Source organism: Platalea leucorodia (genome assembly GCF_965183815.1).
Source record: "Platalea leucorodia genome assembly, chromosome: 8".
NCBI lineage: Eukaryota > Metazoa > Chordata > Aves > Pelecaniformes > Threskiornithidae > Platalea > Platalea leucorodia.
The window spans coordinates 34,753,374-34,781,187 of record NC_138830.1 but is presented as its reverse complement, the minus strand read 5'-3'; the positions used below and the strand labels follow the sequence as shown (position 1 = coordinate 34,781,187).

The 27,814-nt window shown below is 42.7% G+C and overlaps 1 protein-coding gene across 3 annotated transcripts; it reads right to left on the bottom strand.

The window, feature by feature from the left end:
• NUTF2 (nuclear transport factor 2) lies at nucleotides 1-26,818 on the bottom strand. Of its 3 annotated transcripts, none has more exons than XM_082320041.1 (5): nucleotides 26,737-26,818; nucleotides 16,207-16,331; nucleotides 12,724-12,795; nucleotides 8,497-8,595; nucleotides 1-531 (listed from the first exon to the last, which is right to left on the bottom strand). In XM_082320041.1, the coding sequence occupies exons 2-5, from the start codon at nucleotides 16,303-16,305 to the stop codon at nucleotides 418-420; spliced, it is 384 nt and encodes a 127-aa protein (XP_082176167.1). In that variant the 5' UTR covers nucleotides 16,306-16,331; nucleotides 26,737-26,818; the 3' UTR covers nucleotides 1-417. The 3 variants fall into 3 exon arrangements, with proteins under 3 accessions (XP_082176167.1, XP_082176168.1, XP_082176169.1); XM_082320042.1 differs by lacking the exon at nucleotides 26,737-26,818 and adding an exon at nucleotides 26,270-26,356; XM_082320043.1 differs by lacking the exon at nucleotides 26,737-26,818 and adding an exon at nucleotides 16,958-18,000.
• Nucleotides 26,819-27,814: the final 996 nt, after the last annotated feature.

Here is a 27,814-nt window from a genome sequence, read left to right as displayed (position 1 = left end):
AAAATCTCATGGTTTTATTGTGTAATGTAGCATTGAAACATCTGAACAAATCAATATCTGGGCTGTACAGGCTGCTGTTCTTTCATTTCTTTGGGTTATAGAGCATCTTGGCAGTACATAAACAACAACCTTTTGCATTATAAATTCTTTCCGAGGCATGCTGGTACAACACAAATTTCTCTTGTCAAATGCAGCTAAGTCTAACTTCCAAACATCATGCACAAGAAACTCATCTAGTGACAATGTAAACTCAGCAGAAGGGCAGGTCACAGGTCTTGCTTGCTCACGCTCTGCAGTGCTGCAGGTTTGTGTATGATATTTGGAATGTTCCATGAGTGTGGATAATACCAGTAAGAGGAGAGGAGGAGAAAGAAAAAAAAAAAAAAAAAAAAGCATGGGTGCCTCGGGGTTGCCAGCTCAGCCAAAGTTGTGCAATGCTAGCCTGAACATGTCATTGGTGCAAACCCAGGCATCGTTGATGTTCTTTAATAGAAATATCTGATGGAATCCCATGATAGGGTCTTCATCAGCCTGTAGAAAGAGAGGAAAGAAGTTCAAAAAGCTCTTTTTTGAGAAACGTATTCAAAAACTCATTATAAGACAACTTAAAAAACTAATGTTAACAGTGATGTCACATGCTGTAAGATGCCTAGTACCTCAAGAGAGACTAATAGAACCAGAGGTTCTGTTCCAAGGTGCTTTGCAGACAAACACCTAGGGCCTAATGACACAGAAATCCTGCAACGGCATCTAAAGTTGGGTGTTTCTGGAAGACTTGCAGACATCTCATTCCAGCAGCTTCACAACACTGGTAAGATGCATGCCTGCCTCAGTGTTGAATGACAAATTTTCTTCAGGCCTTGCCCAGGAACCAAGCATAAAACAAGGTGTTTCAAAATTAGTTTGTAGTTGCTGCACTTTGGATTAATGACAGAAGGGAGTTTCTGTAGAAGTCTGTATCAACTATATTGCCTGAATGATCTATGTAATGATCTAGGCTTTTGAAAGCTTTCTCAGAGCAGGTACAGCTGGCAGCAACATAGTACTTCCCACTTCCACTGTCCAGGAACAGCTCAAAGGGAGTGAAGTATCTGCTGTGGCTGTGATGAGATGTTCTAAGCACAGGCATCTTTGCAGCCGTGCCTCAACTCCTGCCTTTGACAATTCATCTAGGCAGGTTAATAGTGCCTGCACTCTATTTACTATATTACTACAAAAGTAGAAAGTAGTATTAGAGGGAGACTAGTTCTCCCACCTAAAGTTTGCCAGTCTCCTCAGAGACATCATGCAGGAATTAAAGCCTCAAAATAACATAAATTATTCCTAAATCAGCTGGAAATTACGTAGTAGGATTTAATCTGAACAGCTCACAAGACCTAGCTACAAAACAATCTTCTGATACTGACCACAGTGTATTCAATTCAGCATTTTTGGAGGATTTTACAGTCTATTCTTTCAGCGCACAACTATTCAGCTTCCAAAAAGGGGGGAAATGCATTAAAAAAAAAAGGCATTGAAAAGCAGCAGCCAGAGGAGCACATGAAACAGATTGTCAAAGTGCTGAATGTTTAATTCTCAATGCTCTGCCGCTGCCCATCAAGAAAAGCAAGTGAAAAGGCTGAAGAGCAAAGCAGATTACAAAATAAACAAAAAAAAAATCTTTACTTAAAAAGTAATATTAATATAAGTGATAAATTGACTGTGAAACAAGTCAGCTTTGAGGAGCAACTCGCTAAGGACATCACAAAACAGCAAGTCTGCCAGAGCACTGGTAGGATCAAGTGTGTGTAAAAGCAGCATTCAAATCTAAAACCACTGCAAGGATTTCACAGTGACAACTGCCTAGGAAATAAAATAGTGTACATGTAGTGCAGTTTCAGTAAGCATATGCTAATCCATAGAGGAGAACCAAAAGGACCTTAGATTAGCTACAGCCTCTCAGGAAAGTGATACCGAAATCATGATGGACAATTATTTTTATTGTTTTTGAAACCAGCTCAGAGCTCAACAGCTATCAAGGCAAGCACAATGTTAGCAGTTATTAGGAAAGGAGCAGCGAACCAAAACCCATAAGTAAGCAACCACATAAACGCACAGAGCACCCACATATCAAATCCTGCATGCACTTCTGATCATTTAACAAAAATTAAAACGGTAGAATAGGCAAAGGCCAGAGAAGGGCAAGAAAGATAAGCCAGCTACAGAACAGTTTTCTACTGAAGAAAGTAAATCAAGTATGACACTCTAGCTTGCAAAAGTGTGATCAGGGTGGGAAGAACAGACAAGATATCAAATTACTATAAAATCACAAAGGACAAAGTGAATGAGAAAAGTACTACAGCTAGAAATTTAAGAAGGCAACAAGTAAGACTTGCTCATACTTCTGGCCTAAGCGTTCAGCAGACAAATGAAAGAAAAATCCTCAAGCAAGACAAGTGCCAATGAAGTCACTGTTCAACAGGCTGATTAACTGGGCAGCTTTTTGTCACTTTGACATTTGCCTCCTTTTGCATTAGGCAGAGGCCCCATGATAATCAGCACAATCTGCACACAAGCAATTATGCTGGATTAGACCAGCTGTCCATCTAGTTTATTAGCACATATGACAGCAGTCATGCCAATTATTTCAGGGGAAGTATTACCATTATTAGATCTGCCCAGAAAAGATGCTTGCATATCCATGCTGAAGAGGTGGCCTGCACACTGAAACCCATGGGAAACCCTTTTCTAGATTTTCCTAGGTATCAAATGTAACACTTACATCCTAGTATAGTCTCACTACTGCTTGATAGTTGGTAGGCTCCTGGGCATGAAGGAATCTTTAAGAAAACTGAGTAGCATCAGGGCGCTGTATATTGAAGTTTGACATACGACTTTGTAAAGCATCTTACTAATGCTATCCCTTTTGACTAAGTTGGAATGAATTCATATTAGTGTCAGCTTCTTTCTAATGGCTTAGTTTAAATCAGCCAGGCAGATTTGAATCACTTCTAATCAACACTATTAATAAGCATTTAGTATACTCTCAGTTGCCCTATGGTCTCCTCTTCTTAGGTCACTGAGGCATCTATTATAAGTTGCATAAGTAGTTTTCACACCAAATTTGAGCATGCCGTTGCTGTCATGAGTACACTTCAAAAATATACCTCTGGAAAAAAAAAAGATATCGCCACCAGACTAGTTTTAGTGTAGGTTTCCTCAATTTATGATAAGCCTAGCTGCACTGCAGCTCTTAGTCCTTTGGCTTGAGGAAAATTTCCTCCTTTCTTATGCAATTCAGGACTGGACACAGGAAAAAAGATTAAAAGGGAATTCTTCCCCAAACACTTGCTGTTGTACATATGGCGAATTCTCAGAATGAAGTCACACATTATTGCTTTTTGTATTCCTTTCATGTTATGTCTGCACAGCATAGAGTAGCAATATACTTTAAAAACAAGGAAAATCCTAGACAATATTTAAGGCAAATGAAATAATTTATAGTCTGTTTCCAAAATTCTGAATATGTCCTATTAACATATAGCAAAGACCCATAGTTGAGTGACTTGAGATGCTCTAGAAGGCATAGACTAATCCTATCCCATTCTATTTTGGATCTTCATCACAGCTCAGATAACATAACTGAAACTCTTTACCCTGACTTTCCACTCCAAATTCAGCTATGTCCAACTCAAAATTTGCACTCCAGATGTGAGCCCAGGCTTGAAACACGGGCTTTATTTTTCCTACAAAGCTTTCCTTTGTGCAGTTCAAATTCTTTTATGACATCCTTGAATTAAAATAAAAATTAAAAAAGTCACAGAATCAGATTGGAAGGATCCTCTGGTTTCCAGTCCAGCCTCATGCTCAGCATGAGCATGGACTACCAGCAGCACTGCATCAGCCACAGCTTTGTCTAGCACAGTCTTCCAAGCTTCCAAGAACAGGCGTTTCACAAGGTGTCCAGGCACCATTTCCCAGGGTTTCAGCCTTCCAGGGCAAAGCTTTCCCTTGTGTCCAGTCTGAACCTCCCAAGTTGTGGTTTCCAGCCACTGTCCCTTGTTACACCGTCTGACACCACCAAGAACAGTTCGATTTCAGGTTGTTGGAAGTACTCAACTACTTTGCACCTACATTTCAGGCAGATTGCCCTTAGCTGCCTCCTCTCCCAGCTCCACAAGCTCTCAAGCACTGGCAATCTTGGCAGCTTTTTGACCTCTTGCAGTTTTTCTACATCCCTTCCAACCTGCAGGCTCAAAATGGTAGAAAGTCCTCAGTTCACAGAGCCGTGGGTCATGTCAGAGTATTAGATGCAACACTACTTTGCAATCCAAGTTTAGCTGCACAACTTTTCACCTCTTGTCTGGTCAGAGACAGCTCTACTCTTTCACCAGCACCCCACAGCAACTGGTGATTGAACTGCAGGCTTGCAGCTATCCTTACCTCAAGGGAAAGGCTAATTACTTAAGACAGCAGGTCCTTTCAGATGTTAAGCCTCATTTAACAGGCTTTAAGCAACGCTTTAAGTGTTCACCATGCATTACAAAAACATCCAGTGATTTTAATTGCAAATTTCCTTTCCCTTTTAAGACTAGGAAACACTGCATAACAATTAGTTATTCATAATTAATTCTGCAACAATCAGAATTCACACTCTGGGGGAGAGCCACAGATCTGCCACATTGCTCTGAGAATGCGCAAGCCATAGCCATGCTTCTCAGCCGAGCTCAAGTGACAGAAGAGGGATAAGAGAGCACTCCTTACTCAACCAGGACAGCGAGGACTGCATGGAAGAGAGGTAAGGCAGAGGGTTAAACGTTGTGGAGGGCTAGCCTGAAGACTTCGTTGGTGCACACCCAGGCACCTTGAAAACTTTTCAACAAAAAGGTTTGGTGGAAGCCTAGAACCTGGTCATCATCTGCCTGAGCATGACAGGAGAAATACGTTACTAGGTGAAGCACACTGAAAATACTGGGTGACATTCTGGGTGAACATTGGCAAAGTAGCATCACACCAAATGAAACTCACTCCTAAAGGCTTAAACTGATGCTTACTCCTCCTAGTTGAAGCAAGCCAGCATGCATTCAGACAATGAATAGCAATAAAAAATTATTATAGAATTAGAATAAGTGGAGGCATACTTATTATACCTCTACAAAAGGATAAAAACCCATTACTACCTATCCCAACATCCATTAAAGAGGACCTTTCGTATGTTTACTTGAAAATATGCTTTTCAATTAAAGCAATTACTGTACTGCTTCTGCCAGCACGTTAGATCCTCGCTAGTGACATTCACCCTACTTAGATGCTCTATTCCTCTCCAACACCTTCTCCAAGAAGCTGTTGTGTCCGGTCCCCTCAGTGCAGATGATTGCTGCAAAAGATGTTGCTTTTTTATTTACAGTTCATATTGGTATTAGCTGCTGGGCTGTAGACTGGAACAGCACAGCGGCAGATACACATCTTGACCTTGTCACAGGGCAGTAATGATTTCAACTGACCCCAGTTAAATCCCCCTCCAGCAGGGGAGGCCAAAAGCCTAAAACAACCCAAATCCGCAGGTTTGCTTAAGACATAATACTCTGGTAAAGGAAATACAGAGTTTGACAGTAATAGTCCTTGACCCCATTATTTCTTCAGAACTATTCTTGTACAGTTAAGAAGAGAGCTGAGGCTTTGTGACAATTTGGTAGCAGTTCACCTCACAGTATATGCAGGGAGAGTAGAAGGTTCTTCTGCTTTGGTTTGTTTTTTTTTCCCCTAAAACCAAACAAGATCAAAATACAATGGTTTAAGGAAGAAATACAAGATGTGCCCATTTCACTTAATGAGTTTCCACTGAACTTTTGGGACTAGCAATTCAAGCAACTAAGGCCTCAGAAAATCCATTTAAATATCATGCCAAGAATGACGACTAAGAGAGGGCACATTACAGGTATTTTAGCATTATTATTTTCTTGGATTACTCAATTAAAAGCATTATGCATGTTCCTTCATTACATAAAACAATGTAAGTTTTGAAAAACTGCAGAGGATTCAAAAGCGTATGCATTAATTGTACTGGGCTTTGAAGAATTTGGCTCACGGTCCCATGAAAAGGATAACCAAATAGTAAGCAGGAAGCATGTCTCTTCCCTTCAAACCCTGCTACTGATAGTCTTGAAAGTCCCCTTTCTTGTGCAAATTTCTCTACATTTTTCCTTCAGACCAACAGATGCGAACTGTGCAGAACAGCCACACCATTAAGGTGGCAACCTTTAAATAAAACTAAGTATGGTGCTCCATGTTTGCATGTTAAAATGTACCCCGTTCAACTGTAGCTATAGATGAGCCACTTGTTAAAATGCACTAACTGAACCCAGTTGTTCTCAGTTACTGTATTGTACCGAGAACAGCACTGAGATGCATTAAAATGGCTGTCAACACCTACGTATTAGCACAAGAAAAAGTATTCTCTGCATATGACAACCAGGTTCACATACTGGCAGAAATGGTTGCTATATGTCATGCTACAGACTGTTACTGATTATTTCATTTGTCCACCTGTATAAGTATCATACAAGGCAGAAGCAAGAAGTCAAAGTTCTAAGTTGACTTTGACTTTCTGGACACTTCCTCAGTGAGGAGCAGCATTTCCCAGGCATTAAAATATGCGTTTTAAAGGTAAGATTGGAGAGACATACACGCGAAGAGTGGAAAAATGTTGCCTCTCCTACTAAAAATTCACAAACAAGTTGGATTTGATAATGACAATAGGCATACTTTAATCCAATATGTTCTTTCCAAGTACCTAGATGCACTAATCACATGATCCATGAAGTATTCAGAGGATAAAAACAGCACAGTAAGAAATACTACTCCAGGCAATGGTATTTATGGAAAGCTCCCGGACTGCATCTAACGACCATACTAAAGGATGAGAAAACCCAAAAGCTTTACAGAATCTTTAAGAACTTGGTATCTTGCCACAGGATTCAACACAATCACTGTTGCAAGCTGTGATCTGCTTAATGATTATGCAATAGCCTTAAAAAATGTGACTGTGCAAAACCAGGTGCAGATGTGAGTGGCCCAAGATACTGAGTCAAAAAGTCTTGGTCACATCATTGAGTTTTGTACGCACCCAAGAGTAAGACAGATGAGATCAGCATGTCTGACTTCATACCTGTCCTGCAATTCAGTGCCTTCTGTGGCCACGTCTGACTGTCTTTCCTCAGTGTGTGCAGGTGGGATTGAGCAACAAGAAAGCTGGAATCCAACTTGCAGCTAGGAAGCAGGAGCCGCTTTAATGAGAGCCAAAGCTATCTATGTTAGGCTTAGAAGTGGATGCAATACACTGGGAACTGCTCTTCTCAACTGCCCAGCCCAAAACAATTAAGAATAGCTAAGCAAGCAGATTCAAGCTTTCAGTCCTGTGTTTGCTTTGTTAACAGTACGGTCAGTGGAAGTTTGAATGTTTTGATACTAGAGGTGTCATTCATAGTTAACAGGAAAAGGAAACCTAACCAGCTATTTTAAAAGAAACTGGGTTCAAGTAACTCTAAAGACTGGATGGCTTTAGAGTCCTGACTTGACAGCATGGCTGGACCAAACCTGGACAAAACTAAGTCTAATAATTTTAACTATTCTTATGTAATGTCACTTTTTAAATAAACACTGCCCACTGTGAGCAAGTTCCACCTACAGCTGACTTTACATGCAGAATATTTTTTGCAGATTCCAGGACAACTTCTTTCATTGATAAGTAGTGTAATTAGCTTACAAGTCTGTGGCCCTGGTATATTTAGATCCAACATTTACTCAAAAGAACAGGAGACTGGGTGAGTTTATGCAGTTCAGTAGTAGAATGTAAACAGCAATGTAATCATACTACGGCCTGAAAAATAATCTGATTTCTTCACAAAAAGAAGCTGTTTCAACAACAAGTGTTTGATCTCAGAGGCAACACTCCTATTGCTGAACCAGTTTTGACCACAGAGGTACTGGACTGCGTTAACACCAGAACCGTATTCTTGTGTCCTGTGACAGCAAAGAAAAAGCACAGTCTTACCGAAGGGTTGTCAGCTAACAAAAAATGTCTGCTAAATCACAGCTCAATGCACACGTTACATCAAAGAGCACATTAAATGACATGTGCTTATGTTGCCCAAGAACACTGTAATGATGCTCTTAAATGCAGATGACACTGAAACCTTACTGTATCAGGGTAAGGGAAATATTGATGCTTCCAGAGCCCATATGATATTTGTATGCAGAGCAAAAACCATGGTACTTTGCTTGGCAGGAACATATGACTGTCAAATTATAGGTGGTTTACCTAGTGCTAGTTACCTGAAGGGATGAGCAGTTTCTTGACAGTCTTGAACAGCAGAAAAATGACATCCCAATGCAAGCTTACCAGTGTTCCTTCCCCACCCAAGAGAGCATTTTAACGTTTCCAGAAATAGGATGATTTAGAATCCTGCAAAAATCTAAGACATAAGCGTTTGTTAACCTGTAATGGAAAGAGTTTACCTTAAGCTGTCCCACTACCATACTGAGTATACAGCTGTCAGGTGTAGGTTGGTGGTCTTGTGCTGTGATGCTGTGTTGTATTTTTTGGAAAGGGAGGCTCTGCAACGAAAAGAATGCAAAATAAGGAAATGTACAGTCATTGCATTATTTAACTTACAAAACAAAGATCGAGCAAATCCAACATTATGAAGCATTAGACCATTTTGATAGCACTGCATGGGGAGTTGTTGCAACTCGACACTACTCAGGCTGGATTCATAACAGTTGTGTTTTTCAAGCACCAAGACGTGAAATAATATGTCACCATATACGTTAAGCAGTACCTTTTCCTAGTCTAATTACAGTGCTTAAAGAGCTTCAGTTTATCTACAGGCTGAAGGATCATATGATAAAGACACAAAGCTTCTCTGCTCTGAACAGTGTTAAAAGATTGTTTTACTAGACAACTCCAAATTTGCTTCTTTGTTAAAATGGCTATGAATATAAAGGAAAGGTGGTTGACCAAGAACCAGTGTTCAGGACTTGAAATCCACATATCCACCTTTCCCCTTTTTTCTTTTCTTCATAACAGCACCTGAGGGAAACCAACACAGCAACAGGCACCATCTTTGCCATGTACCGAGCAGGAGGAAAGGAGGAGGAGGTGGAAATCAAAAGCACACATATTAAAAAGAAAAAAAGCTTTCCATGCTCATGTAGCAGATGCAAGTATGTCTGGAGTTAAGTCTGCAAGGAACACACCTTGAGAAACACCAGACATTGGGGAGTAATTCCTCTCTGTCAACTTAGACCACATTCACATTCCAACCACGGATGACTCCAAGCAGTGAACATCAAATATCTGAGGGGTCTGAGTCCTGTCACACAAACGCAATTTTGGCATTGTTCTACCAAAAGCTGCATTGATGCTAGATGCTTTAGAAGTGGCAGTTCAGCATGGATGGAGCTCCGAGTGACCACACTGCTGATACCCAGAGTCCATGCACTGCACAGGACAACAGCATGCAGTCATTTAAACCTCAGGTTGTACTTTGATGCCTTTGCTTCATTTCCCCTATTTGTTAACAGGTTGAGGTAGACCCAAGCATGTACTTTGACAAGTTCTGCATTTCACTCTAGTGGAAGGAGCCTGAAAGACTAGAAGACTGAAAGACTTCTTGTATCTAGAAGGCCTAGGTACAAGACCCAAGTCCTACTGTCAAGGATGTGAAGTATAGACTTGGCCCTGACAAGCATAAGACTTCAGAAAGAATACCAGGAAGCTAAATCCTTGGGTAACGGAGAGCACAAACTGTGGAAGGATCGGTACCTGTGGAAGCAAAGGAAGTGTACAGAGCAGCCCTCTAATCGCAGAGGGACACTATTCAAGAACACTCTCTAATAAAGCCTGCAGTGTTTCTTCTTGGCTGGGAAAACAATCCCAACCTACCACGAACTGCAAAGTGAACCATTGGTTTGTAATATGGAATAGACATTTAGTAACAAAAAAAAAAATCCAGAGCAGTCTTTTCTGAACAACCAGCAGAATATTTTCCAGGGTCACCATCCCAAACTTGAATGTGTCCGCACAGCCTGTACAAGCACAGGCTGGGACATTGCACACCCTTCCTTTGACAAAAAGAGTACTATGAAACTTGGTGCCACCTCAGCACAACAGCTTCTTGTTGAACAAGTCCTGCAGGAAAAGCGTCTTGAAGAGGCAGAGAGATGAAGGGAAATGAATGTGCTTGTATCCAGAACCCAGCTTCCAGTGTAACAAGATGCCAATGAGAGGTGAGACTGAGGAGAGAAGACAGGGAGGAAGGAAAAGCTTCAGAGTCAAGAAGCCCTGAAAAATGGTGACAAGGACCCCAAGAAAAGGCTGGGTAAGATGGTGCCTGTTTCAAGTATCCAATTGTCCCCTTCAGAGAGATGAACCCAATGACTGGCCAGCCGAGTGAGCTACTCCTCATGTGATACAGTGGGGGAAACCCCACTGGAAAGAGTAGGGTCAGCTGATAGGAAAGGTCACCAATTTTTAGGACTGAGAGAAGCTACCTCAAAAGGATGGTTGCTTATGGACATCCATCTGTACTGGAGAGAAGCATTTCTTGATATGAAGAGTACAATAAAAGCAACTAACAAGCTAAAAACTAAAAAAGCCACTGAACAACCAAGGCTTTTAGTTTCCTCTGTCACTAAAACTTGTCTGGGCTTTCACTACCAAAACCATGGAACGCTCCTTGAAGTCAGGTAAGAGAAATTCTGCAAGAATAAAGTCAAGTAGCTTAAACTCACTCCTGGCAACAAAGCCACCTGTTCCGGCTTCCTCCTTGGTCCAGGAGGTTCATAGAACTACAGCATTATCTCAAACGCTCAATGTAAATCAGGCTGCCCCCTGATTAGGGCAGGCACTCTATTTGAAACAACTCCTAAGTACAGCACCAATTAAGACAGAAAGAACAAGTGCCAACCCCCACTCTGTAACAAGGTACAGGCGCACCAGTGCTAGCAAAGCAATGTCTTACAACCTTGCCCTACTGTATTAGCATCATCTGACAGAGTAGGTTGAAAAGGTGCCATAGTGTTGCTGTTCTACAGCAGAGAACTTGCTGTAAAAGAAAATCCTGCTCCTTGGCACTTACACTGATTAATCACCCAGGTACTGAAGAATACAAGACTGCAGAAGTGCAAAAGAATTCCAGTGTCAAACTTTCAGTGATCTGCTGAACTGACTAAGAAGCTCCAGAAGCACAAACAGAGTAGGTGAGGACATTAAGTTGAAACAGCAAACAGAGCCCAACTAGCTCAGTGCTGACAGGGGTGTGGTGAAAGACATTAGAGTCACAGTAAGTTGATACAGCCCCATAATGAGCCATGGCAGTGGAAGGGCATGGAATAATTTTACTGCATTTCTTCCTAACTTTAAGCAGATGGATACAAGTCAGAAAAACTTTCCCTGAGGCAAAGTAGCATGCCTTCAGTCACCAAGCAAGACTGTGCAGCAGGCACACGAATCCAGAAAGTCCAACTGGCACCACAGACAAGGAAGGTAAAGATGAGTAATGCTCTGGTGGGAAATTGGCCGATCTGCACTGGGCCAGATCCAAGGCAGCAGCCTGAGACACTGTGGCCAAGCAAATGCTTAGCTGGTTGGGTATCTAAATGGCTGCTAGCCCAGAAGTCTAAAGAACACTGAGTACACAAACAAGCAACTCTGGAGCTTGAGTATCTCCTCATCTAGAAGTGAGCAGTTGCAAGCTGTGCTATTCTGAGGTGTGTGGCCTTCTCAAAGGCAATGCAGGCACCTAAAACGCAGATCCAAGTGCAAACAGCCTTCACATTTAAAGATGTCTTGGATGAAAGCAGTGATTCCAAAACACAGGAGCAGTAGCTGTACAAGACAAGCATTGAAGTTACAAAGATTTTTCTTCTCAATGTGTAATAAAAATGGTATATCTGCCTGATACACCATGCTCTGAGCAGAACGTCTGAGGACCTAAAGCATGCCCTCCACATATCTTGCAAGAGAAACTCTCTCGTTTCGTGACAGCTTATAAGTACACCCAGTTTTGTAACAGAAGCATGGATTTACCCAAAAGGTACAACTTCTGCAAGTTTAACTAAATGAACATGGAGAGAGAGATTCAATCTCTATACAGTAAGAAATGCTTTCCTCTCACTTGATGAAGAGGAAACACTGGTTTCAAAGTCCTGAACCATAACCACTCATATCTGAACAACTGACAAATGCTGCATTGAGGATAAGTCGGGTTCTCCACCATAGAATTCATTTGCAGTTTATGTATCAGAAGACAAATTGTTCCTTGCAATAACATGTTTATCCTCCATCACAGGCAGATCCAAATAACAGGTTTGTTATTGCTACTTCCTTGGCATACTTTAAAAGAACAAAAAAACACCTTTCATTCCTCTAGGTCGCGGGGTCAGCTTATGAACTATACTTTTTTTAAAATAAATTAATAATGTCAAATGCAATTGCAGTCACAAAATAACCTTGCAAACTAACAGAGTCAATTAACATTCCGCCATTACAGACACCAATGGAACACCTCACTACATAGAATTAAATCACAAGTAACATTTTTTGAAGACCAAAAGTTGGAAGCACAAGTCTCATATTCAACAGTTTTAAACTGCTGAAGTCTAACTCAAATTCTGAGAAGCAATTAATTCATAGTCTTCAGAACTGTTTCCCAAAACATGCAGTAAGGACTACAGACTTACAGAGAGTTTTTCAACAATAGCTGCTTTGCCCTGGAACTGCTGTCCTTCCCACGTAAGGCATGATGCATCAATCTGGGGGAAAAAGAAAAAAATCATCAACCTGCGTAGGTAACCCTTAAGCAATCCTGGGAAGAGACTTTGTTTACTTGGCATATATCCTTAGAATCCAGCTATTTGGAAACTACCTCAAAGGGAAATGGAAAGAAACCGCAAAGAGTAACTGAAAACATTTGGAATACTCAACTAGAAATTAAGTTGATTAAATTCTATTATCGTGATTCTACCAGCAAAAAAAGTTCCTGCCTTTGGATCAAAGTTAGCTTTCAGAAGAAAATCTAAAGGATACAAAAAAAAAATTCTACGGACACAAAGTCAAGCATGTAGAGAGACAAAAATATATGAAGAAATCTGACAAAATGAGTTGCATCACCAGTATGTTTTTTTTCCTCTCAGGTATGACTCGCATATCTTAAGCTCAGAAAAATAGAATGTGCCTCTAAACGTCTTCTAAGAGACTGCCCTGTGTGGCATGAAGTGATTGAGGCGCTTCAGCCTACAAGCACTTCCAGTATATGAGGGAGGGTGTTCTGAGCATGCGATGTCAGGTGCAACAGCAACAGGCAAGCAGCTCTCTATTCAGCTTAAAATATTCTGTTTAAACCAGAGTCACAATATCCTGTTGTTGACATAGCTCTGCCTTCTCAAATCCAGTTTTAAGCCTTGGTAATTAGACTTAAATTTAAATTGGTTTCCACTGATCTCAAAGTCTGCCTGCTGCCATCTCCAAACAGCACTCTCACCCTCTACCTGATAGCCCAAGTTCTTGTGTACCGTATCAGAGATGGCTATTCCTTCCACCTTTTTGAGTTTAAATACCTCCAGGAACATGATTCCCAGCAATTTCCCACCCAATCTTCAACTCTCACTGAAGCTCTGAATGTCTCAGCAGAAAACAGCATATTCCAAAGAACTCCATTTGTAGGCTCTCTGGTAGATTTTCCAGGCCCTGTTTTTGAACTACACCATATCAAAAAGCCATTTCTTTCAGCCGTATGTGCTGTGCTGAACCTGCACAACAGTCACAACTGCTCTAAAAAAATCTTCTGGTCCTGCATATATCATCAGAAGGAACTATACAGCACAGCAAGAGACAAAAGAGCAAAGGGCACCAGGGGCAACAGCATGAAGCATTTCAGGGTCACAGATGCGACCAAAAGCAGTATTAAGAGCCCCTGAATACAGCATCCTCTTGAGTTTGGACATGTCCCTTGCAGGAGGAAATAGACTTAATTTAGATTGTGTAATCTAAAGTCACATAGCAAGTCATCTGGCTGACACCGCTTGCATCTTACATGACAATCAACCCCTGATGTTGATAACTTGAGAAGCCAGGTGATGGTACCAGGGAAGGAAGCTATCCTCTCAAGCATTCTAACTGCAGCCTTCAAATATGGAAAGCCACAAAAGCAGAGGGGACCCAAAACCTGCCTTACTGAATCCACTTCAGCAATCAGCAGGTGAGCACACAGTGGTGCAGAACCCTCCTGATGTTTCAAAGAGTAGCAAAGGACATAAATTAAGTTGGTGAGGGAAATACACTCTTCCTGAAACACTACTCCACAACTTCACATCGTACCTAATTAGTGTCCACCTGACTCTGCTACAGGTGACCTCTTAGCCACTTGCTGTATCAACAGTCTGGGAGCAACTGCTTCAAGAACAAAAAGCATCCCCTCCTCTATCCCAAAAGCCCTACAGATGAGAAAACAGCATAAAAATAAGAAAATATTTCATTATAAATAGCCACACAGCCAAAGCAGATGAAAAGAATAGCTACAGCATTTTCCTGCAAAACTACTGCAGGGGGATAACTACAAAACAAATCTTTGACTTAGTTCTCCAACTCACTTAACTCAAGCAATTCATAGTGACTGATCCCTACCTGGAACAGGTGATAAAAGCTCAATTGACTTGGATTACACCACTAAAGGAGAAATCTGGACCTTGTGGTGGAAGTAGCAATATAGGAATGCAAAACAAATCCAAGAGCTCCCTGCTGCATTCCTGCATGCTATAAAATTTGTTTGCTCCCACAGGGTCTCAGAAGGCAAAAAGCTCATCAGTAGAAGTGCATTTCTGCAGAACCTCCTCTAATTTAAACAAGTTGTGACCTTAGTGCATTTTAGCCACACAAAACAGGGTCCCACCCTCCACAGTTTAGGAACTCCACAAAACAATACACATCGGTGACCTGTGTAACAGCTCTCCTGACTACATCTGTATAGGTATCTCCATTGAATGATGAAAGGCAGAAAGACCCTAAGGGTAGAAAAAGCCCAGGAGTTCATTGTGTGGAAGGCCATGTTTCCAGGAATTTAAATTAGCCTGTACTTATCACCAGTCTTCTGAGGATTTAATGTGTTTTTGTAATAACATGACAGAAACTGCTAAGTGCCTTCATATTTAGTAGCTGTGGATTGAACACAGGCTACTTGTTTTTCTTGCTTTATAGGCTCTCTGTACACAGCTTCTTGGCCAAAATAAGGCAATGCTCTAGCAGGTAGTAAATACACAGTAATCCAAAGAGCAAATGCTATCCGTGCTGATGGATACTGCTGAGGTATAAGGAGGGGTGTCAGATGGTGCTGGTGCAACAGTTTCAACCCTCAGGAGCTTGGTCAAACAATTCATCCAGCAGATGAAAAACAGGTCAGAAGAACAGGATATGCTATGAAGACTTGTAAGACTTGAGTGTCTTGCTGAAATGCCTCAGCCACTCAGCAGCATTCCTCACCATCAGTAATCAACTCCACACACAGAGCACTTTGCATGTTCTGGAGGAGTCTTCCCTCAAAGCTAAAAGCTGATGTTCCTTGGGTTTGTTAGTTAGTCTTTAATTTTGGGAACCAGACCTATTTTGCCCCAAATAAGGAGCAAAAATAAAAACCTAATTTTTGAAGAAATTTAAACTGAATTTAAATTTAACAAAGTCTAAATATTTAAACTGGATTCAAAATTTTAAATCTATTTTAATGTTCTGAGGAGTAATACAGCACGAGATCCGAGAAACACCTTCAAGAACTGCTAAACACAGACTAGGCCTTAAATCACATCCCACTTCAGAGAGGGATCCAAGCAAATCCATGCCAGTAAATGAATGGCAAACTAAGGCTAGTTTCGCTTTTACAGAGAATTTCATCACAGGATCACCACCAGCCCCTTCCACTACAAGCTACTGTCGACAGCCAGCTGGGGGTTTTGTGAGTCTTGCTGCCTATAGATAAGGCAGGCAAAGCTCAAAATAGAAGTGAAATGTAAAAGAAACACAATAAATAAAAGTTGAGCAAGTATGATTGCACTGACTGACATTCCGGAGTCAGGATAAAACCCACTATCCCACCCTGTGTATTCCCACACATCAAAACAGAGAAACCTAGACAGATCATGGGAGAGAGCCCCAGCCCCCTTTTTGTAGATACTTACATATATTGCTCCTAACTGAGTCCTGTCTGCATCAAAAAGCTGGTAGTAATGTTGTACGAAGCTGGACCCAATCTGCTCCCAGATAGGCTTGTCTCCCATTCTGAATCCTCACCTAGAGCCAGTGACTGTAAAATCAAACAAACAAAAAAATCATCAGAAAGAACAATCACGTAATTAAGCATAGGGCTTGGCTTGCGTATTAAGCATCAGTAAACACAGATCCTCTCAGCTGGCCAGAATTTTTCTTTGGAAGAAGTAGGACAAATCTCACCTCTGTATCCTAAACTTTTGTGAAATAAAAACCTTGGATACCAAATCGTTTAATTTATTATTACAGTATTTGCTGATTTCTAGAGCTATTTCAGTGAGGTCACAACTCATGTACAAAAGTGGAAAACAACAAAAATGAGTGTTACCACCTTATATTCATCGATTTCAAAAATTACACCATCTGAAAAAGTTGGCAAGCGCTTGCTGTTTCAACTTGATCTCATTTACTGTAAACAACTGACGTGTTAGTATGGATTGTCTGCAAGTGGCTTACAGCAACTGATTTATCTGTTCAGCTCCTCGGGTATTTCACCATCCACAGGCCATTCTACGGAAGAGTGTTCTTTCAATGGTACACAACAGGAGTTAATTCACTAGCTCTTTGCTTAACACAAGCTTACTTTCCTCTTCTATTGTGTCACTAAGGCCGAAGTACACTCGACATTTATCTTTGAACCTGTAGTAATTTCAAGATACAAACCATGACTTTTCACAGTGGTGAGGATCTGCAGTTCCAGTGAAGGTACTGGCAGCTCAGAGGCATCCCACACTTCTGAACAAGTCCCTCCGTTTTAGAGGGATTAAACATACAGCATGGGCAGCAGTCCAGACAGACCCAGTCGAGAAATTATCATGCATGATCAGTACCGACGATAGCTTTACCATGACATTGAACTTTTCAAGAAAGCAAATTCATTTTTTCTTTATCCTGATATCTCTCTGAAAGACTGAAGAATTGTGCTAAAATTCAAAACACAACAATGCTGCGCTCAAAACCCACTAGATTACATTTGAAGATCCAAGTTTACTTCAAGTAAACTAAATTATACTTGCTAAACGTCAAGATCTGTCATCTACTGGTCCCTCTTTGCAAACCCTGACCAGGAACCCTTGGGCTACAGGTCTGTATTGCACTGCGAGTCTGGAAAGGCATGAAATTCTGTTTTAGGACACAGGACATGACAGTTATTTTGGCTTCCTTTAGATGTCCATTACTCACACACCTGTTTAAGATTTGACAAATTCCTAAGAGAAGCAAAAAAACATATTCCTAAGATCTCCATAGCAAGTATTACCAGGCCTAGCTTTCAGTGCACAGTCAGACAAGAAAGCTCTTTTCATATTTTAGGCCTTTGGCTGTTTGAGCTTTATTCATACAAATGGGAACTGAAATGGGTTCAAACTCTAGGCCAGAAGTTTTTAAGGTTACACAAATTTGGCCAGACTTACAGAAGAACAAATAACTTTTATTAGATCAACGGCATAACAGGAGGTAGCATACAAGTTTTCAGGGCAGTAAATTCAAGTAGAGCTTAGACACCCAGACTACTTGAGGGAGAAAATGGTTGGCATCTGTGGAGCAGAGAATGTGACAGCACAGAGAGCTGGCAAGGTGGTTCTCCCTGCTGAGAAAGGGATGCTTTGTAGCCTGTGAAAAGAGGAGAGGTTCAGCAGGAGGAGCTTTGGTTGTGACAATGCACCACAAAAGCATGGCACAGACTCCGTGGTTTTCAACATCCAACTGATGCTGGCTGCGTGCTAGTTCTCAAGTGCACCTTAGAAATTTATTTTATGCAAGGATGAGGTAAAAAATGAACTTAGGATAGAAACATACCTATCCCATTTTTAAACATCCTTATTTCAATATCAACCACCTAGGCACTACAGTCAACATCAAACTCAGTAACCCTGCACAGTAACACAGACAAAAAAGTCAAAGACTTGTTGCCACATAACTAATATTTGAACCGCTCCAGAAAGATCTACAATCTGGCATCAGTCACCATCACATGTGCTCCACTAATACTTGCAATATATGACTCAGTCTGAAGGAGTTTTACCCAGTGTGGTCACTCCTCTGGGAAAACAGATCACGAATTAAAAATCCATCCAAGTACAACAGGTTTAAAAAACAAAACACACACGCATACCAAACAACTTAAGCCTACTTCTTTACAAGAGAAAAAGTTTTATTGATTGCACATCCATAATTGCCACATACCAGCCTAACCTGCAGAAGATGTAGAAATCAAACAACTTCAGCCTTTATTAAAGGATTTTATGTTGAAAGATAACCACCCTAAAACCATCGCACCAACTCCCTGGAAACTTTACTAAGTGATGCCCACCCTAATATTGGGGAGGACTCTCATGTCTTGTTTGGAAAACCGAAAGAATAGTATTTAGTTTTGAAGTCTGCTGTTTCCATTCCAGACCTGCAGGTACCTAGAGGTGCGTAGTCTGCGATGGCTGTGGTGGAGCCAACAACCAGTCCAAGTGAAACTCACTTCTATTCACTTTTTATGGATCGTCATAGCTTCAACTTCAACCCATGAACTCACATCACTATCAGATATCCTTCCTAAACATTCAAGTGCAAATCTAGTTGACAGTATCGATGTTAAACAGCCACACATCTAACATTGAGATGACATAGTGAACAGCAAAAAAACACCAGCTTTTTCTCCTGAAGCTGAAGTTAGCTATTGCTAAATTAAATTTCACACACACACACAATGTGTATTCACCCTTAACAGCTCCCTGTACCATCATACGAACCCAAGATCAAGCTGTATGCTAGCACTGCACCTCATTTAGACCCAGAGGCTTTCAACTCCTCAAGGCCTCACTCAAGCACCAGATGCCTTCTGTTCAATCCTGAAACTGTGAGAAAGCCTTTGAGACTGCAAGAAATTAAGGAATTCATATTTTAAATACAGAAAGTAGTATTACGGCTTCTAAAACTGAAAGTTAGTATGCTAGCTTGCTATCTCCTTCTAAAAAAAAAAAGTATTTGTATTTTGGCAGGTAAAATACCATTAAATAAATTTTAAAAAAATCAACATAAATTTGACCAGTTATAATGTTGATTTTGCCAGAGGTGAGAACCAAACTAAAAAAAAAATGCTGCTGAAATTAATGATCCTTGATAATTTTTTTCTTTTTTGTTACAACCTTGCTCTTTTTCCTGTGCCATTCATATACGGCTTTGCTGAATAGTCTCACTCTCCCTGGAAAGGTTTTTTATTTTCCTTTTCTGATTTGTCACCTTTTCCTCCATGCTGTCTTATGTTTTCTGCCTGTCATCACAGATGCAAGAAGCTTAGAAATATACCTAAAGAAAGAACAAGATAGGAATGATCTTGTGTATCATCAAGCCCAGTCCCTTTCAATGAGATACAATCCATATAAGATTCTATTGATACAGTTATCAGGCTGTTTTAATGAGATAAATGTAATATAAAAGGCTTTTAACATCTATTCCAAAGCTAGGAAGAATGCACATGTTCTGGTGTTGTCAAATACTAGGACAACACAGCTGTGCCTCAGAGCCATCCAGCCAAATGTATCCATAGTTCACTCAAAGTTTGGTTACAGAGGCAAGAATATTCAGTTAATATTAAGCCAGATAAAAGAAGTTTCAATAAGCTAGAAAGCTTGTAAGATGTGGCACACCTGTCCTTTTAAAGGCACCTGCTGAAAGTTACCACTGTGTAAGTGTATTATTGGATACTCTACCTTAATTCCCCATGGAAAAGGAGACAGTTTCCTTAAGCTAATAAATTTTCTTTGTCACTTCAAACCAAACCTGCTTCACTGCATCCACTTAACATCAAACATCACAGCCCATTTGATTAACAGCTTCTTCGCAGAAGAACAGCAGCAAAGCTGAGCTACCAACACAGAATGTAATACTTTAACTCACATTACTCAATTTCTTGGAATCTGCTCGTATTAGAGAATTTATCCCCACCTCAAATACCACCTAGCAGTCAGCGCTCAAGCTGAAAACCAATACAGTGCACAGAAGCTGCAGCTGCCAGCAACTCTCTCTTCAACAGGTATACGCTGACACTGCAGAGCTGGGATTGCTGCTCCACAGGGGACACTTCCTCAGTGATGTGTAAATCAAATTTTCTAATACCTTTGCCAGGCCGCACACTGACATATCCTCAAGCGTAAGCTCCGTCCCTCTGCGCATCTCTCACCACACTTCCTATAGCTCTCATCCTACACGGCACCATGGTATCCCCAGTGCCCTCATCCCGGCACTGCCACTGCTGCACAACGCCTTGGGATACGCAGCATCCCTGAACACATGGTGAAGCTCCTGTGTTCAGCATTCCACAGTACAGGAGAGGGAATTCATACCCTAAACCATGCAGAACTTCCCAGCTCCCCATGACACCAGGCTTTCCTGCATGCAGTCACAGACCCCCCCCACATCAACAGGACTTCCATAGGGCCCCACAATCCTGGCAGCCCAGCCCACACAGTCTATATTGCCCAGTGCTTCTGTTGCTGCTCGACCTTGCCAAATCTTCCAAGGCTACCCTGAAGCCTCTCTCCCTCTTTTCCCCACAGGCTCCTCCAGCTTGTTGTGTCCTGTGCCACCAGCCATGCTGGTCCAGGAGGGAGACAACTGCCAGAATTAAGCTCCCCCTCATCTGCTTTGGCACGTGGCAGACGGCACCAATACGATGTGAAGCTCGTGACCCAAACAGTAGTAGCACCAAGGAGGAAAGAAAGGTATGAGACATAGGAGGACTGGAAGAGAAAGGAGCCTTCACAGGGGCCATGAGTGACCTTGAATTAGACTAGGGCTACACCGGCCTCAGGCAACAGATTTTCTGCCCGCAAAATCCAGAAACATAGATTCTTTCCCATTGCCTGTCACAGCTTAGATGTTCGTATCTACACTCATCCCTCTTCCTTCTCTGCCTTAATTCTGGGCGTGACAGATCAGCCCTAACACACCAAGACTGCCCGTAACTCCTCAGGGGAACACAGTCCTTGAAAGACCCATTTTTGCAAAAGGTCTGGACGAAAACTCTTCCCATTGCTTCCTTCAACAAACAAGAAAAAACAAAGCCACCTGGCGACAATTCTCTGTCAGCATGCTGCAGCACAAAGTCCATCTTTCTGCTCCAGCGGCATCACCAGAGCTACTCAGAGGTGTAACTTGAGGAAAAGCCACTTTTTTCTTGGCAAAAGTAGTTTTCTGCCAACAGAAAAATAAAGAGATAGCTTTTTCCTGAAACATGTAAGCACCAGTGACATTTGGAGCATTTGGGTTATCAGTACATCTCTGCAGTACGGAGAAAGACCAAATAATTGTTTCAACCAGCAGCTGCGTTTACTGTATTATCAGACCTGAACGTATGTAGGCTTACTGCTATCAATTAAAAAAAATAAGTCTTTTTGAATTCAAGCATGGCAGACCTGCACTTCTATAAAAATCCTCCATTTTCTGAAAATGTCAACAAAAACTATTATAAGCAAAAGTAAAGTACAATGTAAATTGCTAAAGAAAACAAAGGTGGCCTCCCAGGGATTGACACATTTAAAAAGCAAGCTGCATTCAAAAAAATCAATGAACAACCATCACAGGCAAATAAGCTCAGTAAAGACTTTCTGATCTGTGGAACACCAAGAAAGAAAACACTGAATGAAAGGAAAAAAAATTGCCATCTATTATCCAGTTATGACTACACTTATTCCATAAGTAATCAGAGCATAAATAAACCACGCTCCCTGGATATTACAGCTGGCCCTACACACCACTGCACCAAAGTCAAACCCTCTTAAGACTGAATTCAAGCTTGCTGCCTGGAAGATTTGAAAATCAGTGTAACTGAAGAGCACCGATGGTCCCTTTAAATTGGTGCTATTGGTCCAGGGGCACATGTGGATCCATGGCAAACATGATTCAGACCATCAGTTGCTGCACCCTTCACTACGGATTAACAAGAGTAAATAAGGACAATGAAAGAGCTCTCGGTTGTTTCAGTGCCGGTTGTTCATGCAATTTCGACCATTCATGCATTTTTGATCGCTCAGATTGAAAAGAGTGGCCAGTCTTTAGACTGCAGTAAAAAAAAAAAATAAAGCAGCAAACAGTTTTTAGACTGTTTTTCCTTCAATCTCTTTTCTATTGCCGCTAAAACTTACAAAGATAGGAGTGTCTCCTGTGCACACTTTCTAGGAACACAATGGAACCAGCATCACAGGACCAGTTAATCTTCTCTCAAACAGATCACCTATTCAACTACACCAAGAATCACCTAATAACAGATCATCCTCCTTTAGCAAAGGCATACACTCTCAACAGAAGAAACTATGCAGAGAATAATTCAGGTTGTATGGGATCTCCTCCAGCTCAAAGAAGGGTCAGCTAGGAGATGAGATCAGGTTGCCCATGCCTTTATCCACTTTGATCCTCAAAAGCTCTGATGCTGGAGACTACATAACCTCTGTGGGCAACCTGTTCCAATACTTGACTGTCCTCACGCAGAGGGCAGCTTTCCCGTGTCCAGCTGGAATCCCTTCTGTTCCAATGTATGCCCCTTGTCTCCTGTGCTCCCACCAAGCACCCCTGTGAAAAGCCTGGCTCCATTTTGCTGATAACAGTCTGACAGATATTGGAGGCTAGGATTAAGCCCCACTCAAGCATTCTCTTCTCTAGGCTAAACAAGCCCAGGCCAGGCAGAATGCACGTTAACACGGATGATAAAATACTGGAACTTGGGGACATCATACATCATCAGTCATTTATCTTAAACACACTGTACCTCTTTCTGAGAAATTCCAATTTAGTGGTCAATCTTTCTGCATTTGAAAACCTATGAAATTTCCAGTTGAGGAGAAAACTCATGCTTTCAGAGACTGAAAGAAAAAAGTGCTTCTCTTGGGTATCTTCACTATCATCTCCACAGTAGCTGACTGATTCCACAGAGGTTAACAATCTGAAAATTACCGCTCCAGGACAATCAGAAATTACTGATTTCAATACAGACCTTCATCTTGTAATTGCTATGGGCTGCGCTGTGTGAGAAATTACATTATTCTAAATAGGCTTTCAGATCTAAAAATAATTAAGTCTAGATATGTGAACAGTGGAAGGATGGAATGGGAGAAAGGGGAAGAATGACAAGGTGTAGACTGTTTCCTTCTGAAAAATATGGAAAACAAATTGACTTTCCCCTTCTCAGTCTTTTTATTCCTCTACTCCAACTTCATTAAAACAAATTAATGCAGAAATTATGCCAACCTGAAGTATATTTTTTTTGTTACAGATATCAGCGAGTACAAGGCCACTAGTAAATAAAACACATGGGGAGGACTCTGGAAAAGCTTTCACTGTGCCTATAGCTTTATGCTCATCCTATCTGCAACCTGGCAACTCAATACAGTCACAAGGAGTCAGCAGAGATGATTTTCAAATATATAGACATATATTACATATAATTGGATAGGAAGACATAAGGTTTTGTTGTTAAGCAATAGCCACAACTCTACACATCTGGCATTTTTTTCCACAGCGTTCTTGCTGCAATCCAAAAACTGAATTCAAGTTTACATGGCTGAAGTCGCATCTCTTTTCCCCAGGATGAACCCAAGACTGTTCAGTTTTAAAGTAACAGAGGAGGCAATGGGGGAGGGGAGGGGAGAACTGCTGCACCACATTTTTCTTTACCTTATAGGCACAGTAACATAACATTTAATCTCCAAGAAACAGCAGAATATAAGATCTATCTATCTATCCATCTCTGACTATCATGACAGCTGTTTCAGGTTAAGAGAAAATTAGGAACTGATTTTTAAGTTACAGAAGCAAAGATGGCATACTACAGTTACAACCCTTTTTTCTCTACCAAATCATTGCTTAAAAATTACGCAGGTTTGAAACAACATTCAGTGTTAATTTTTATTCTAAACAGAACTTCTATCAAAACCTGTGGTTTAATCCTTGCAACTTTTCTTGTGGTTCACAACTGAAGTTTGGCACATTTGAAAACAATCACTGATGTAAATTTGTTAAAAGTAGCCAGTTGTGTAAATAACAGCCCTGAATTAGATAGCACAAAGGTAGTCACCCCTAAAAATATAACCCTAGGTACCCTTGGTGCAGCAATAAATGCAAGAAGACCTAGACGACATTGCTATTTTGCATTATATTACCCCATAATTTTAGGTTTAGCCACAGCATTCCTCTACTATTGATTGGCAGCATTCAAAGCATGGAAAATTTTCTCCAACATGCTTTATGACCCACAAGCTTTTCATGTGTGTAAGCAAAGCATGTTATACCTCATCTCCAAATGATTGGCCTCCAATCTTTGGTTGAGCTCCAAATTTCCAAAATACACTTAAAAAAAGTCACCAAAACTTTTCGTATGTTATCTACCTATCCATCTTACACTTCCAAAACCATGTTTCCCATCCTGCTTTGCTTCCTTTTTTTCCTCCCCTGCAACACACAATAGCCCTGCTTCCAGCAACATGGTGTGCAAGCACGCAAATTGGTCGTGCACAAATATGAATATCAAAACTGCCTGTGATGCCCCAATATTTAGGAGTTTTAAAACAACTGAAAGAAATCATACTTACAAATGTTACCAGTTATTAGCATATATTGCAATCCTTACACAAAACATACTCAACACCACCACTAACTAGACAAACCTATTATTAATGACAGAGACAAAAGAAACCCCAACAGAGAGAACTACAGAAAGTTGCTACCATTTGCATTTTTCTAAAGAACTGAACAGACACAGATGTTAGAACAAATATATTTCAAATCACCTACCAAACAACTTGCAACCTTTTAGGGAGGAACATGAAATAATAATTAGGGCCCCAGCTGGAAAATAGTTAAATAGTCCAAAAGTAAGCCAAAATGGCATTGTACTTTGAATTAGATTATGTTTTTCACCAATAAGGATATTGTATACAGTAATTTCTCTACTTCTATGCGGAGATATGCGAAACACCTTTTTTGTTGCTGCTAAAAGAAAACTTGAAGTCACCACACACAAACACAGAAAGCATTGCTTGAACACAACTCCTCCCAGAAAAAGAGAAATCAAAAAAGTACCAGCTTGAGAAGGTGGCTGATTCAGCAATCAGATTTAACTTTCAAGCAGCAGTTCTGCAACTGATTCTCATTCCTCTTCAAGCATTTACCTGGGCTTTGCTCCCATTTGACTGCAATACAATGTATATGCCACAAATCCAACTTTAAAATACAAATCTACACTGAAAGTGATGGACTTCAAATGAGAACAAACAGTTGAAGCCTTAGGGAGTTAAATTTGAATTGCAAGAACAGCATCATTGGGACTTAATGACTTCAGAAAGCTTTCTCTTATTAACAAAATGCAACATACACTCCTTGCTGCTGTAAATTTTTGCAGGTTTTGATTGTTTTTAAAGCTAAAAAGTGACAATGGATCTAGAGGTGGAAGAAAAAAATCACCTTTTGTAGAATCACACTGGAAACTGGCAACTCAAAGGAAAAACCTAGACAGCTACAGCAGATCACCAAGCACATGCACTTTTCTAGTTTTACTCCAAGGAAGCGTGAACCTCTTGTTTTCTACGTGACAAAGTGGTTCAACCACATCAGGTTAACTTCAGCCCTCGCACAACCTTCTGGCAAGACAACATACATCAAGAACATCAAAATAAGACAAAATACATCAAGAACACCAATATATCAGGAACATAAAAAAATACTCGGAGCAGAAAGCAGGCTCAAGTACACCTTTCACGCCACACAAACCACCTCCTTGCGGCTCTGAGCGTTCATCCCCTCTGCCTTTCCTCCCTGAGATACCAAGCCATCGCAAAGCAAGGCAGAAGCATCGCGGGGCACCGGGCTCGCTGCCCAGGAGAAGTCCCGGTGCCTCAGACCATCCCGACGGCAAAGCCTTGGGCAGGGACGGCGCTCCCGGGAAGCGCCGCTTGCTGCCGCAGGCTGGGTGCGCCGATGCTCCCCGTTACCTACCGGCCACCCGCCGGAGGGATCCGCTCCGTGAGCCTGCGGCCCGGGCTCGCCCGGCGGAGGCCCCTCGCTCCCCGCAGCCGGCCGGAGGAGCCGGGCCGGGGGCCTTCCACCCCCCTCAGCCCGCCCACACGCGGGGCCCCGCCGAGCCGCGCCCGGCCCCCCCCAGCCCCGAGCAGAGCCGGCGGGCGCCGGGCCCCGGTCGCCGCCCCTCAGGGACCGCGTTGCCGGCGCCTCAAAGACAGGGAAGGTCAGGGCGGCTCCAGCCGCCGGCTCCCGCCCAGCCCAGCCCAGCCCGGGGCTGCCGGCAGCGCCCCACGGCGGGGCCGGACCGCGGGGCCGCGGCCGGACCGCGGGGCCGCAGCCGGCGAGCGCGGGGTGGGGCGGCGCCATGTGCCGGCCCACGGGCGGCCGGGCCCGCTCCCGCCGCCCCGCCGGGGCCCCGCCGCCGCTCCGCCCCCCGGACTCACCCCGCGGCTCCCACTATGGCGGCGGCGGCGGCACCGTGCGCGGCGCGAACCCCCTCAGCCTCTCTCACCCGCGCTCCCCGCCCCGCCCCGCCTCGCCCCGCCCCGGTGGCCCCGCTCCCGCGGCACGCCGGGACAGCGAGTCCCGTTGGCCGCTGGAGCGCGCACCGGCAGGGGCGTGGAGGACTACAACTCCCGACGTGCCCTGCGCCGCCGCCCGCCGTGGCTCATTTGAATGAAGGGAAGGGGACCGCGCATCGCTGGCCCCGCAGGCGGTGCCCCGGAGCACTGTGGGATAGTGGCGGAGCGTGGAGGGGCGGGGGAGGGGAAGGAGCGTAGCCTCCTGCACCTCAGCGGGGCTCTCCCGCCCCGGGCCCGCCGCCCGGTGTCCGCCGTCGGGGCCTCCTGGCCCCTGCCTGCCAAACCGCCTGTCCCGAGGCCACCCAAGTCGTCCCCGGGCGGGAGGCCTCGTCTCACGGGGAGGCTGCGCCGGGCCCTGTCAGCCCCGCGGGCCGGCGGCAGGAGGGCAGTCACGGCTCTGGTGGCTGAGGAGACTCTCAGCCCGCCCTGGGCCCATCTCGCCCGCTCCGGCTGCAGCTGTCCCTGGGCTGTAACGTGACAGGATTTCACCCCGCAGAGGGAGGCGAGGAGGGCTTCCACCCAAGGCCGGCCAGGCCCACCCTCAGAGTGCCATCGGCCCTGGGCAACGAGCCACAGCCAGAACTGCAGATCCTGAAATTTATTTTAAACACCCCTAACAAGAGCTATACAACGAAAAATCTTATTAAAAAAAAAAAAAAAAGGGAATTACTCAGCTTGCTTGCAGTGAAAGAAGTTAGCACAGAAGGTGGTAGAAAAAAAACTTCAAATAAACACTTGGAAACAGATAAGTGATCTAAAAACCACAGTCTTGCTGGAGGCCCGCACCGCATTCACTCAAGTGGCAACAGAGAGGGCTTACAAAGGTGCAGAATCTTCATTATTGGGCAGTTAAGATCATGGAGCTGAGCCTGAAAGACAGCTCAGCGGTTGTCCCGTACCGAGTGTGGCGTTTTGGCCCAGCTCTGAAGGCTCCTGAGTC